The 15,461-nt window shown below is 42.0% G+C and overlaps 1 protein-coding gene across 1 annotated transcript; it reads left to right on the forward strand.

Moving 5' to 3' along the window:
• Positions 1-343: 343 nt before the first annotated feature.
• On the forward strand, positions 344-15,188 carry fmr1 (fragile X messenger ribonucleoprotein 1). The gene is made up of 15 exons (XM_071927161.2): positions 344-692; positions 3,239-3,291; positions 3,403-3,496; positions 3,778-3,849; positions 4,779-4,927; positions 5,158-5,251; positions 5,502-5,618; positions 5,820-5,990; positions 6,281-6,359; positions 6,573-6,688; positions 6,787-6,873; positions 7,364-7,604; positions 8,137-8,337; positions 10,006-10,085; positions 10,884-15,188. Exons 1-15 carry the CDS (start codon positions 642-644, stop codon positions 11,088-11,090), a joined length of 1,812 nt encoding a protein of 603 aa, XP_071783262.1. The 5' UTR covers positions 344-641; the 3' UTR covers positions 11,091-15,188.
• The last annotated feature ends 273 nt before the right edge of the window (positions 15,189-15,461 follow it).

Consider the following 15,461-nt stretch of genomic DNA (forward strand, 5'->3'; position numbering starts at 1 on the left):
GATATAAGATGTGATTTCCACTGTCTCAGGCCAAAGGGTCTGGGCTGTAATAGTAGAGTAATATGATCTGTTTTGATTTATCTGATGGGATTCGGAATAAGGTTCAGTGTAATCTGAATAAATACAGCATTAGAAGATGGTAATTTTTATTAAGATGTATTGCCATGCTGTGAGAAGAAGGCATTCCTATCTATTACCTGTGGAGAGCAGCAATAGGCTTAGATGAGTGTAAGCAGCCTCAAATTTCAGCAGAGGAAGAAACAGAAGACGTCACATGGAGAGATGCACCAACAGCAGCTGGTTCACCACTAATCACATAACATTAACATAACTACTCCTACAAGCTAACCTAGCCAGCTACATGGTTCGCCTTTGATTTATCCTAAATCCGGAATTACAAATCTGCAAAAAAACAAACACTTGATTCCTACAGAGTGCAACAGGGGAAACAACATTACAAGCATACACAGTTATCGTGGCCTATTCTCGCATCTAGCTGGCAGGCTACTTGGCTAGCTAGCAAACCAGCGGTAGCGAACTCTCTGCTTTGGCTAGCATCAAGCTAGCCAGCCAGCTAGCTAGCTAGCTACTCACATAGCTAACGGTAGTTAGCTAGCTAGCGAGCTGTAGTAACTTGCGTCATGGATGAACTGGTCGTGGAAGTGAGGGGAACTAGTGGGGCCTTCTATAAGGTAAGTTTATGACTATTTTGTTGAGCTTTGTCAACTCAGTCACCACACCATGCAATGCACTAACGTTGGGCTAAATAACGTTACATTCGCTTGCTGGGATAAGAGCTGCCTACTGTAGCTAGCTGTCTAGCAGCCTGTGGGCCTTACTGCCTCTATCCAGCCACCACCAGTATGTGGAGGCAGAAAATTTGTAAATAAAGCTAACGCTAGCTTGCTGGTACTCATTTCACCCCCGGGAACCTCAGAGTTCAAAGCAAAGTTATTGTTATTGTTGTGTTTATTGGCGATCTGTTCGCTAGTAAAGCAACGTTATTGTAGCAGTTAAGTTAGTAATGTTAACGCGTTGAAGCTAACGTTATTGTAAACGATAGCATCTTAATTGTGTTTCTTGTGAAAGGGGATGTTTGCAGTGTCAAAATTCTGTCATGATTGTATTTTCAAAGCAATTTAGAACAGAAGAAAGGTAAATTATGCAGATTTGTTGATTTGCTTTGCCCATATGTGATTAGTTCAGTTTTATTAAGGGTTGCTGAGCAGGTAGCCAAATTGATGTTTATCTACACATTGTCCTGAAATCAGTAGCTGACATGGTGATGCTTGGGAATTTTTGGGGCTACCAAGATAGTTGCAAATCCCTTGTCACCTCCCATCAAATTACCCATTTGGAAAACAAGGGTTCAAAGTCTTGCTCATGAACACTTAGACAGGTATGGGCTGTGGCTGTTACAGGTACTGATCATGTGCCCTGTGTTTCTTCAGTCACCTAGCCACACTGCAACATAGTGGCTCACCAAAGACTCTTTACAACATTGGGTAAAATCTTGGTTCTGGCTCTGTGGTCATGTCTGGTCCCTGAATTGACAGTAGCCCAGAAATGGCTTTGATTTGGATGCTTATACTATGACATAAGGGCTAAATGTAAACAGTGACCATATACTGATTTGATTTTGGGAGTTAGTAAGACTGGATAATGCTTTCTTATCAGTATTTTCATATCTTTCTTGCAGTGGGAGTGTTGCTGCAGGTGTACGAATGTAATGAATGTGAATGGAATGAATGTGCACCACAGCCTGTCCTAAAGCAGACTAAGATTTAATGAGTTTCGAGTTGGCCAGCAAACCTTCCTGTATGTGCTGCATTCCACTGTGGCCTACTGACTCTGTTTTAGCCAGGAGGCCTACTGCACTTTACTGTAGACTCCACACCCTGCCATACAATGCCAGTCGAATAGTTAGACATGTAACTAGAATTGGCAGTTTATTTGATAATGATAGATCATTCATTCTTAATATGATATTTTAATCGGCTGACTTTGACAAGCTTCTCATTCCAGTAGTTCAGAAAAGCATCTCCCTGAATTGAAAGTGAATAGAAAGCAGGCCTGTTTGGAATGGGTTTCTTGTCTTGGGTTTGCCTTGGCTTTGCAAGTTTAGGTGGTAACATCACCAGTGGGATGCCTTTGGCTTTTAGTTGGACTTTGCAAACTATTCATATTATGGATGTGGAGTCCATTTGTTGGCCTGGGGTTTGGATACCATTTTATTCTTTGGCATCATTATCAAATATTTGCACAATAGAAGTAATTAACCAAATGGCAGTGGATTAGTTTAATAATATCCATAAATGCATGGAAAAAATGCGCAACTTGGCAGCCGCTTATCTATAATTGTGCTACGGCTTGCTGTTGTAGAGCAGCTTAGTCCTAAAGATGCCAGAGACATTAATTATGTGACAACATTTCACAATTTGTGTTGATATGCTAAAAAGGTTGAGCGTAAAGTAGACGCTGCTAGAGGAAATTGGCATTAGTCATTGGGCCATTAACACTGGATGGCTCACTTGAAAGGAGTAAGTAGTAATTGAATAATAAGTCTAATGGAGTACATAACACTGTCATTAGCTAGAAACTATCATGAGCTATTTGGGCTGTAGTTCAACAGCCTAATATTAGGCCTGTATATACTATTATGATATATTAAGAATTGTTTAGAGGATTTTTAGCTGCGACCGGCAGCTACTATAAGTTACTTCGCCAGTTGGTCGGTCTGTCGGTCCCAAAAATGTAAAAAAAATCTCCACTAGAAGTTTCTCAGGCAGCCATGCTGGTGCTTTAGCTCACTTGGTAGGGCAGCAGAATTTCATACAGGGGTCCCAGGTGCTAATCCCGGGCTTAGCAAAGTAGATTTTATATTTGGTTTCACACAAGCCAAATAGGTCGCAGCTTATCATGAATTACGTGCTTGTTAATTGGGTGTTTTCAAAGCAAATGTTAAAATATTTGTTCATGAGCACAAATAACGTTTTTGAACCTGAAAAGTAATTTTTGGAGGTAGGTGGTAACATCACCAGGTGGGTGATGAGTGGTGGGTTTTGAGTAGAGGAGGAATGGGAAAAAGGTACTATTGGTACTCTTTCACATGCTCTGTGCCAGCTAAAGATGCAAGCAAAATATAGGCCTGTAGTGTATTTCACAGTTAGGTATTCAGAGAGGTAGAGCAAAGCCTGGTATCATGTCTTTTGTTAATTTACCTTTGTTTTTCATATAGGCCTTTGTGAAGGATGTTCACGAAGGATCGGTATCCGTGGCGTTTGAAAACAAGTGAGTGACGCACACACACAACAAAATAGTCGTGTACTGTAGATGTTACCTGTTGCCTATGATCAAGTTCTCTTGTGTGTGTGTGTGTGTGTGTGTGTACCTCTGTTCCAGTTGGCAGCCAGAGCGTCAGATCCCGTTCCAGGATGTGCGTTTCCCTCCTCCAACAGGTGTCTGCAAGGAGATTAATGAGAGTGATGAGGTCGAGGTAAGACTGATTCAATACTTTAAGAAACCTTTCAGAAAATTAACATAACAAGCAGACACGGTTAATTCAGGAAGCAGAGCCAACGCTATATGTATAGTGTGAGTGAAGAAATACAGTACAGGTGATAAAATTGTGTAAGAAATTAGCCCAAAATGTATCCCTATTGTACATGTGGTTATTTGGATGTCCTCAGCCAATGCCTCTCTGCCAAACGCCTATATATTTTAGGCATCTTAGCTCTTTGTGTGTGAAATTTAGTGTGTGTGTCTTTGTGTTTCTAGGTCTATTCCAGGGCTAATGACAAGGAGCCGTGTGGATGGTGGCTGGCCAAGGTTCGCATGGTCAAAGGAGAGGTAAGGCTCTGTCCACATCATTACTGTCATGTCCATAGCCTTAGCTGCAGCTACATGAACAGATGGTTCCCCTAGTTTGAATGGACCTAAGATAAGGCGACGATACATATGCGTTATCCTGCGGGGCTCCGTTCTTGGGCTCTTGCTGTTCCTGGTCTTCATCAGTGACTTACCTGCTCACCTATAAAAAATTCACTCAAAGCTGAAGCAGATACTGGTTTTGAAAAAAAATCTCAAAATGTTTCCAACTAAACAAACTGTCCCTGAAATTCCAAAAAATCTAATTTCATTCATCTAATTTCCCGTCTTTCCATTGGAAGTTTCATTGATTCCTGGGAGTCACAGTGTCACAATAATTCTCTCACTTTTGGGTGATTTTCAAAACAGATTGATTTCCAGCTGAAGTGATAATCAGCCTAAATTTACCATCATTTTTCTGTCGGCCGGTGTCAGTTTCGAATTCTGACCGCAAGCTGGTGGTGACAGTTTTCTCTCTGGGTCCGAGGTTATTGTGACCCAGATAATGACTTTTTGAACATCTGTGATTGGAGGATTTAATTTAGACTAACCTTTGAGACATTTTCCATTGCTTCAAGCTGTTCTTCTCTCTTTTCTCCTTTATCCCCCTTTCTTTCCTCTGGCCTGGTTTCACTCTTTGTCTCATCTACTCTGTTCTTACGCCTTTATCTCTCTCCCACTCCTCTCTCTTCTTTTCTCTCTTCTCTCTCTCTCGCTTACTCTCATACCCTGTTTCCCTGCCTGACTGTTGAAAGGTTTGAACTCACAAGATTCCAGCAAAAATAACACAGGAGAATCCACAAACTTGGATTAAGAACATTTTTTTTTTAGGTTTATGCATTAATGCAGAGATTATTACATAATTTTTTTTCACACTCAGCAAATGTCTCTGTCTCTTTCTCTCTCTCTAGTTTTATGTTATAGAGTATGCTGCGTGTGATGCTACATTGAATGAGATCGTGACGTTGGAGCGGTTACGGCCGGTCAACCCAAACAAACCAGCCACCAAAAACACCTTCCTCAAGATCAGCATGGATGTACCTGAGGACCTACGGCAGATGTGAGTTTGACACACTCATAAAAAGCTTAATAATGCTTTATTAGAAGTGCCTCAGCGCTTGTACCGGCATTTGTTGTATGGTGGAAATGTGTAGAGAAATCCACACATTGATCAATGACAAAGACTTATTTACTCAAGATTCATCAACACAAAAGCTTTTGTTCGATGCTCTATAATAACCTGTTTGTGCTTAATCACTAATGTACATGTGTAACTTTGTGTGTCGGCAGGTGCTCCAAGGAGTCGACACACAAAGACTTTAAAAAGGCCGTGGGAGCGTTCAGCATCACCTACGACTCCGACAAAAAGCAACTGATCATCCTGGTTCGTTACCTTCTCTTTTCACTAAAGAACGTCTAGCTTTTATAACTAATCTCCTCCAACTGGGAAGCTAGTTTGATGTAGCCAAAAACTCCAGATCAGTACAGAAGAGGTTGGTTTGGAGCAACCCGTTTCTGAATTGAAACAAAATAACGTCATTTTGTAGGTATCATCCATCAGTGACACCTCCCAAAGTCAGATTATTTGTGTGAAATGTGCATTGATTGATCGATTGATTTGATTGATTTGGCAGTCGGTGAATGACGTTACAACAAAGCGGGCCAATATGATGAGCGACATGCACTTTAGGAGCCTGCGCACCAAACTGTCGCTTATGCAGAGGAACGAAGAGGCCAGCAGACAACTGGAGGTATATACGCACACACACCCACACACACACATATACATGTACTTCAGTCATATACTGTTTATATATAGCTATATTATAGGTTTGGCCGTCAGGACACCTGTAACTCCTGCTGACTCTCTTTCGGTGTTGTTTGTGTTTTGTTTTGTTTTTTCTTTCGTTCCTTCTATCTTTCTGTCCATTTCTCTCAATGCGTTCCTATAGAGTTCCAGACAGCTAGCGTCGAGGTTTCACGAGCAGTTTGCGGTGCGGGATGATTTAATGGGTCTGGCCATTGGGACCCACGGGGCCAACATCCAGCAAGCCCGTAAAGTCCCCGGAGTCACCACTATAGACCTGGATGAAGAGACCTGCACTTTCCACATATACGGAGAGGTAGGATGGCTAGACAGATGGATATTTTGATACATAAATGGGTATGCATACAGATCCATAACGTCTCTGGATTTACCACTATAGACCTGGATGTAGACAAATTTGCCTTCCACACATACTGTATGGTGCTTGTAAGTTATGATCCAGGACTAACCTATTCATATAAAAGCCTATCATTCAGCTTCATCTTCTTATCTCCGTTTCTATATCTCTGTGTCCTAATCAGGGCAAGCATGACGCATAAGGTACATAAAGTTAGGAGTTTACTCTGTGTTTGTTTTATGTCTCAGGACCAGGATGCTGTCCGTAAAGCCAGGAGTTTCTTGGAGTTTTCTGAAGATGTCATCAAAGTTCCCCGGAACTTAGTAGGTAAGAAAATCACTGCAGTTATTTAAGGTGAAAAGAGAGAATAAGATTCTGATCCCCTTTTCTCTCTCCTATCCTTTTTGCCACTTTCCACTATATACCACCTAATAAAGCAGAAATGCCACAAAAATAATCATGAACACTAAGAGAGCTTGACCAGTTAAAAGAACATGGTTTTGGTTTGTGACTGTGATGGATCCTGTTTCTGCCTCATAGGGAAGGTGATCGGTAAGAACGGGAAGCTGATCCAGGAGGTGGTCGATAAATCCGGCGTGGTGCGGGTTCGCATTGAGCCCGAGAACGACAAGAAGCCCGTGGCGCCAGCAGACGAGGTCAGTGGGAAAGAAACTTTTGTTTAATCTGAAGACAAGTCAAATGCAGAACAAGACATTCTAATCGCTCTCCATCTCTTTCTGAATCTCTCTCACAGGCGATGGTGCCATTTGTGTTTGTGGGAACCAAGGAAAGCATCTCCAATGCTAAAGTACTGCTGGACTACCACCTCAACTACCTCAAGGTGAGTGCAGATTCTAACTTCAGCAGCAGTAGAAGATGTGTGTCACGGTTTCAGTTCTAGACTGATCCCCACTGGGACGTACAACAAGGTAATAAATAAAAACTCAATAACACAATGCTTGGAATTGTATGGAATTCATTATTAATGATATTTGCATTATATTTTTAATATATATTATATTTACTTTTTAGAGAAGCTAATTATCTATTTATAGGGCCAAAAACAAAGCTGGATTGAGGCTTTACCATGCTTGTGTTGTGTCCCATTGCTCCCTTTGTCTGGAGCAAGAGGTGTGAAAAATGCATCCATCAAAAAGTAGATTATTACAGCAACCTTAAATTTTCTTACAACTCATCACACTTACTCCATGAAGTTACACTCAAAAACATCTTGAGCATTTTGCTACAATAATCTCAAGTTTATAATAGCAACACGGCAAGGTCAAGGTCCAACTTTTAACATCCTGCTTTCAATTCTGTTATTTCCGTAGGAGGTGGACCAGCTTCGTCTGGAGCGTCTTCAGATCGACGAGCAGCTGAGACAGATCGGGGGAGGCGGCGGAGGGGGAGGAACGGGGCCTCGGAATGCCAAAGACAAGACCTACGTCTTCGACAACGGCATGGGGCTGGGGATGGGGAGAGGAGGGGGAGGAGGAGGGGGGAAGCCCTACGCAGGAGGGGGAGGAAGAGGCGGCAGGGGGCGGCGAGGAGGCGGCGCCGCTTTTGCCTCAGGTACGATGTGATTACGGTACATTCAGATATTCACAGAAACATTGTTTGAGTCACATAATATCATCAAATGAATACCGCGGTAGCACACAGACGACGCAGAGGAAATGACCTAAAGCTTTAATTTAAATGTATCATCTGCAGTTGTTGCCAGCTGCAGTGAGCTCCGTAAGTAATTATCTGTACTCTCATTGCTTTGGCAATGCACAATGACTAAGCTAAAGTGCAGATTGTCTGCCTCAATTTGAGGTTATTTCCAGCCATATCTGATGAATGGTAATTACAGCCTTTTTTGTACACAGTGCCCCCGTTTCAGGGTGCCAAAATTATTTGGACAGATTAAGCTAACTGTAGTCTTGAGCTAAATTTCAACAGCGTGTCTACGGACAGTAAATGGAACGTCTAGCCAGTACAAAGCTGTTGGCATCGGGCAGAAAGCCTCTTCCCCCTAGGCGACGACTTCATTATGAAACAAAACGGTTTATTATCCCAGGCAGCGTAAACAAGGTTTGACTCCTGCGCCCCGTTCCCCCAGGCACCAACTCGGAGGCGTCCAACGCTTCGGAGACGGAGTCGGACCACAGAGACGAGCTCAGCGATTGGTCGCTGGCCCCCACTGACGAGCTGATGACAGGCGGCGGGACCTTGCCCAGGCGGGCGGACGGGCGGAAGAGAGGAGGCGGAGGAGGACCGCGGGGACGAGGGGGGAGAGGAAGAGGAGGGGGAGGATATAAGGGTGAGTAGTAATCGTCCTCAGCTTCTTCCTTTTTTGAATTTTAGACTGTTCAATTTCCTCACCGGGGATTTTTCACAATGTGGGGCATGGTTACATATTTGCATTTTATAGATGAGTCAGCCAAATGTTACCAGAGGAACATCAGTGAACTTTATCAATCAGCAATACGGCTGCAAGAAACTATTATTTTGATAGTCAGTTATTTAAGACAACTGTAGCAATTAATCTATTCGTTGTCTCAAGAAATGTAAACGGTGTCTTCGAGTGACAGAAACTGAAATGAACATTATTGTTATGATTACTGCGCTTTAGCCAACATTAGTCTTTTGCTTAAACATTATAGAGATTTTCTTCACTTCTCATAATAGTTATCTTACTCTCCGAGTACCCATTGTTAAAGGAGAATACCGGTTACCAGTATTATAATAATACCAAGTTACAGCCCATTTACTACTGTCTGTCTAGTTTACATTTCCTCCAATCATTTTCCAGTGCATGCTCTATGTAATTAGTTAATTCTCAAAATACAAATGAAAAGTGAGAGGAAGTAGGCTTAAGTATCTGTGACGACAAATCGACAACAGGAAATGCTGATCGATGATTTGACATTGTTGACATTGTGGATAATGTGGACTAATCATTGCAGCCAATGCAGAATTGACATTCTACCATAGGCTATCCTGCACCAATCCATCAAATACAAAAATTGATTTTCTTAATTCAGTTTTCTGTTTTTTCAGTATTAGCTTGTGCAAGTCTGATCTGTTTAATGGTTAGCTGGGGCAACGTTGAAAAAAGTTCAACAGCATCATTGCCTGCTACACTCCATTTGTTTTGATTGATTGAATGCAGAGGCAAAGATATGTTTTGGCCTGTTCCCCCCTACATGAATAGTAAACATGGTCTTATTTAGATTTATATAATTCTGGGAAAGAAGGAACTTGATAAGAGCCGCATGATATGCAATCTGTGCTACATGGACCTCAGCTACTTTTGGGAATAGCATGAACCATAACCACATCGCAGGGTTTCATCCTAGAACACTTCCACCTAACAGAGTGTGCAAAGAGAATATCAAAATCAATAGTTTAGGCACAAGTGTTCACGTTATGAAACAGCGAGGCGCTCTGCCCCGCTTAGAGACGTATGAATATTTTCACTTCCTACCATTTATACAATGAAATGTAATGCAGTTGAATTAATCTTTTAAACGAATGAAGTGTGCAAAATATGATCTCGGAGATATTGTGCATTCAAGTGGTAGAAAATAAAAATTAGTGTGTACTGAATCGGAACAAATCACAAATTGAGATGCATCTCATCAAATCATAGCCTGATGAATGGAAATTAGTCAAATGAGATCTCTGCAGACTCCCTTCCCTATAATATTCTCATAAAGGGTGTTGGCTTTCACACCTTTTCTCTAGGGATTCACATAAAAAACGAAACAACTTCCCGTGCCCTAAATCTATTTTAGGCTTCAATAAAATTAACCCCATAGTCAATAGTTTTGGATTCCAGATTTTCCCAGAACAATTTAGGGACCCGTTTTTTATCTTCCCATGAGCCACCTTTGGGTGTAGACTTGGTGCTCTTTGGAAACAGTGGTGCAGAGTACAAGGATGATACTTACTAGTTGGAACTTGGGCTTTGTCTGTCCTGGTTTAGGTGACGATGTGCAGTGGAGTGATCCGCGACCTCGTCACATCAGAGACCCCAAGACCAGAGCACAGGAAGACACCCTACAGGTAACACACACACACACGACTTTTCTTGACTTCCTATGTCCTAGTTCATCTATGATTGTTACTGGTCAAATAATAGGCTTTATACCTGATGCTAACCACTTGGTGTTGGACAGCTATTCCACTGTCCACTGTGTCCCAAAATGAAGCAGAATTAAAAGTTAGTTTTATTGGCAGAGTAAGAGAAATTGACTTGATGGGTTGCTTCTGTGGTCACATTAAACATAAAGTAGCATATTGAAAAATGGAAAATTTTAGAAATGTATCTGGCGGTGTTCTTTGGTAGTTTGCTGATTGAAATTGCAACATTAAAAAGCTGTCAGCTAAATTTCAATGGAGCTTTTGATGGAACTTATTTGCTGCAATTATTGCATGTTCTTAATTGGGCAGTATCTCATTAATAAAGTTAATGAATTAAAAGTTTATTTTTGTGAAAATGTAATGCTATGAATCTTGACACTTTAGCTGCCAATGTTCACCTCATACAGTCCACTTTGTATATTCAGAAAGCATTGTACACCACATAGAAACTGAATGGAGTTGCAGCCTGGAAACAAGAGCATTTTAGTAGTTTAACACAACAGGATTTCAATTGTCATGCATTTGTTTCTCAAAAAGTACAACAAAGACAAAGATATACTTATTGTGGGAATACAGGAAAAGTTCTGACAGCTTCACTAGGAAAAGGTGAATTGTAACATTGGCGTTAATCGGGCGTTTGCAGTCTCGTCCTTGCCCTCCATTTCTAGCTACGCACCATGTGACCGGACACAATCAATACGTGCTTCCTCTGTCCCACAGATCCGCGTGGACGGGAACAACGAGCGCAGCGTGCAGCACGCCTCGGGGGGCAGAGGAGGAGGCGGAGGAGGAGGGCCTTCCTCCTCCCAGGGGGGTGTCGGTGCCGGGGGCGACGGCCCCGCCCGCCACCACCATCGACCCATCAGAGAACGAGCGATGAAGAAAGACAAACAGGACGCTCCTCCGCTGGTCAACGGAGTGTCGTAGATACACCACTGGAGGACATAGTCACTTAAACAAGCAGACACATGCAGACACACACACATAAACACACACACATTCAAACACACACACACACACACACACAACTTGTCATAATCCATCGTAGGGTCTGGTTCTCTCTCTCGCTCTCTTTCTTTCTCCGTCTTTCTCATACACGTGCATACACTCGCATTTCCATCGACGTGGAAGAGTTTACCGATGTGACTGTAGGCCAGAGATGGTCTGGGATCTGCCGGTCTGGTCTGGGATCTACCGGTCTGGTCTGGTATATGCAGATCTGGTCTGGTATCTGCTAGTCTGGTCTGTCCTTGACTGATTTGGTGTCTACTGTTCTGCTCTGGAGTGAACAAGAAAAAGAAGCAGTACATTTTGGACCTATGCTACTAGAAAACGAGGACGGAGAGGAAGAAGCGGGATTCGCCCGGAGCTGAGTGGCTAAGAGAGGCATCAACCCCGGACCCATCCACTCACCACCAATTACAATTTCTGTTTTTCTGTCGCCAGGATTAGTTTTGCGGCACACGGGTGCAAGTGAGTTAGCACTGAATTTTTTTTTTTTGGTTTTTAACTAAATGGGACGATTTAGATTTTTACATCCCGCTGCCGACGTAAGAAGAAAAACCCCACAGTCATGAATTGAACTCATCCTCTCCACCAAGCCTATTGAGGAAATCGCAAGGCAAAAGAGGAGTAACATCGAATTCCAGCCAATTGTAACAGGCAGAGATGTGTATTCCCTCCCTGGTTTCCCCCGCTGCACACCTTCACCTCCGTTTGAACTGAGATTGGGATTTGCGGAGATGATCTTGACAGTACATCGTTTTTTTGAGATGAGCTCGGGAAATTTGAACTGGGAGATGACATCAGCGGAGGGGCACTTTAGATATTTCTGTAATAATTTTAACCCCGGGCATCGTATTGACACTTGAGCGAATCAAGCATGCCTTTAGTATCAGCAGAACGGAGAAGAGTTCGACTGAGGCCTGTTTTGTTTCTTATTTCCATCTCATTTTGCCGAGTGGAGCCACCTATGGTTCTCATCATCGCTAGCTGTAGGCGTCCATATTTGTTTTTCAGGATGAAATGTAGTGGACAGGTATGTGTTTTTGTTTTTGGCGTTTTTGGAGGCTCTTGAAATGAGCCAGCATATACTTATCACATCAATGATCATGTGTTTTTTCTGTTGCCTAGATCATGCCCCTCTTTCATTCTCTTCCGCTATTGGACCATGCATACTTTCAAATAATTTTAGGACACACGTTGGGCTTGACCTACTAGTTTGCAAGGCTTTTTACTTTCAAATACTTTTAAATGCTGGGTTCTTCATTTTTTCTTTTTCTTACCGTTGGACCAAACTTACAGACAGATTTAGCGTCTTCACTTTGCATTTCCATGTCCCGTTCTAGATCCCAGCCTATAGTTAAAGATGCCAGACTCCGATCTATCCTTTACTATAACTTGATGTCACGGTTCCCATCTGCAGCATGGTTTGCGGTGGCCATTCTGAGACCCTCCTTGTAAGCATTTGTTTTAATTCATTTGGGGAGGCCAAATGGCGCGAGAGTAATTAACTGAAACTGGAAATGTATTTCTTACCGTAAGAGATCCACTCTTCTGGACTTGCTCTACTCTTCTCTGCCTCGTGCCAGAGCTCTAAGACACACCTAGACCTGACAAAAAGAGGACTAGACAATCATGTCTTCAAATAGCTGAAAGTCATCTTTCATGGGACCAGTGCAGGAACCAGAATCCTCTGGTTTTCAGTGGAACAGGACAGAAAGACCACATGTTGACTTGAAGCTCTCACCTAGAGCCACTACTGTGTTCCAGCCTGCCGGTCCTATGACAGCTCATTGAGTTATTGACTTCATAAATATTCTGCCTGGAAAGATATTTAGTGGCATTATCACCAAAATAAATAAAAACTAGAAGGCAAAAAAAAAAAAAATCTGTCAAGGCCCTTACAGCACATGTACATCCTCAGCTGTCTCAAATTGTCCACTGTCTTAAAACAACTTCAAACTGATTGCAGTAATTTAGATGGGTTAGTGTAGAAAGTATTTGCTGATTTCTGATTGAAACAGATATTCAGATTATTTCTGAGCAACTAAACGTAAAGGACTGTTCAAATGTAGGTATACCAGTGTAAAAAAAACAACAACCATGGCAGGGTTTCTCAGAATGTTCGTAGCCTTAATTAGTTTTTTAACAGTATTTTTTCAAAATACAGTATTTCCTCTGTAATAAATGCAATTCATTGAGCGCATTCCTTTTTTTTTTTCATATAGTTGTAGTTGATTAGCAAAGCTACAATAGCTAGCAACATATCAAGACTAGCAGATTAGCAGTGATTTTCATTTTTTTTAACAGTCTTGTGGCTATGCGAGAAAGTTGTGGAATCCAGTACTTTACAGGCTCTAGATACTCATTATCATGCTATTCCTGTGGCCTAGAACCGTTCAAGAAGTCTTTGTGAACATGGACAATTCTCTCACAAAGCTAGAACCCAGAGCGCTCTAATTTCAGTAGGTACATGTTAAGCTACGAATGCTCAGGGAAACCTTACCATATTTTGTGTGACATGTGCCTTTAATTGTGGCTAGTATCACAACCTAGACATCTAAATCAGGGAAGAAGAGACATTGATAATGGGCCAGGTGTATAAAGATGGCTGCCTCCTGGGGTGACATCATTCGGTCACCCTGGCCCATCGCTCAGCGTGACACCCGGTGTTTCGGAGCTTCCTGTAAAATCCAGGAGCAGGCGCTGATAGTGTGTATTATGGGTAACGTTGCCACACCAGGAAACTGCCTGCTTTAACCACCTGATCCATTACAACCATTGAAGTTATTCTGTCATTGTACAGTCCACAAACATACAAGCCTATAGCTGTCTGACCTGGTTCAATTAGTCTGTGAAATGGATTCAGTTACTTCTGAAGATCAGTGCAGTGAATTGATCCTTCTGTTCCAAAGGGGCGAACCCCAGCCATTTGTCATCCCAGGTAAACGCTCAGAAACAAATACATTTTGCACCCTCCACGCAGTCGGGTTTTATTGATTTTGGGGATGCAAAATGGTGCGAGTCAATGTAACCTGTAGTTCAGTCCCCATCCATCTCGCCTCCAGGAAAACAACTGGAGCAATGAAAGTAATTGAACAGATTTCAGCAGTTGAGCCAGGTCTTTTCTAGTCGGTCGATGCATGTACATCTTTATTATGGACAGCGGAGACATCCAGTGGGTTTGGACACAGAGGCAAAACGAGAGACGTGGATGTTTAGTTTATGTCTCTTTTTTTTCCCTCTGGCTGAAGTAGTGGAGTAGCCAGTGATGAGTAACATTTTCTTTCTTTCCTTCTCAGTGGATGAAACAACCATCAACTTAATTAAAGTCAATGACACATGGGAAACATATTTTTAGAGAATGCAGATGGGCAGTGTTGCCTTCAGCCCGAATGGGGTTTGGCAAATGGGACAAAATCAGTGTGAATAACATGGGTGGGGACAAGAACTGAAAGAAAGAACACTGCTGATCAAAACATTGTGGTAAAATTGCCCACCTACATTGCCTCAGTGTTTTGTTTCCATGTTTCATCGCCTTGAGGAAATGTCACAAGAAAACGTTTATGTAAGGCGTGTAATGAATCATGGAAAAAGGTTTTTAGAAGCTCATTTACCTTTTCATTTCAAAAATATCATCTGTGTCAATGCCTCTGTCACTAATCTGTTAGGACCATTGCTTTCACTTGATGTCACGGTTCCCTGCTGCGGCCATTTTGCAGCAGCCATTTTGCATTTTTCCTAGTAAACATTCAGCGCAATGCATCCGGGAACAAAAAATGGCTCAAGTGAAAGTAACCCCAATATTGTCAGGAGAGACTCAAACAGGATAGGGCTGCATTGTATTGTAAATGATGGCAAAAAGAAGGGGGGGTTGCATACTGTATATAATGATGTCATTATTTGTCTGAGAAAAGATTTGTACTATTGTTTCAAATGTGCACTTATCCTGATATTTTCTTTTTGTGTTTAATATCAGTTAAATGCTAGAGCTCTTGATAATAAACTTATGTGTGAAAAATAGTATCCTCCACAGCAGGGTTGAGTCACACACATCTGTTATTAATAATGAAATGTCCTTAGTGCTACAGAACTTGCAGACTAGCATACATTAGGGTGAGACGATGACTTCTGAAGTTTGGTTTTTCACCTCAAACGGAAAATCCACCCAAAAACCGAATTGAACATGGACAAATCCAACTAAAATGTTACAAATGAGAAAAGACTCAGTGTCATTAAAGGAATGGTACACCCCAAAATGAAAAGTCAGTCATTATCTACAAATTATTGAAGTTA

Source organism: Centroberyx gerrardi, chromosome 16 (assembly GCF_048128805.1).
Source record: "Centroberyx gerrardi isolate f3 chromosome 16, fCenGer3.hap1.cur.20231027, whole genome shotgun sequence".
Classification (NCBI taxonomy): Eukaryota; Metazoa; Chordata; class Actinopteri; order Beryciformes; family Berycidae; genus Centroberyx; species Centroberyx gerrardi.

What these genes read in the sequence shown, in the direction of transcription:
- fmr1 (XM_071927161.2), top strand. Translation starts at nt 642, where the DNA reads ATGGATGAACTGGTCGTGGAAGTGAGGGGAACTAGTGGGGCCTTCTAT. An exon ending in CTAGTGGGGCCTTCTATAAG is followed by an intron (nt 693 to 3,238) that starts GTAAGTTTATGA and finishes TTTTTCATATAG; the next exon opens with GCCTTTGTGAAGGATGTTCA. An exon ending in ATGAGAGTGATGAGGTCGAG is followed by an intron (nt 3,497 to 3,777) that starts GTAAGACTGATT and finishes TTGTGTTTCTAG; the next exon opens with GTCTATTCCAGGGCTAATGA.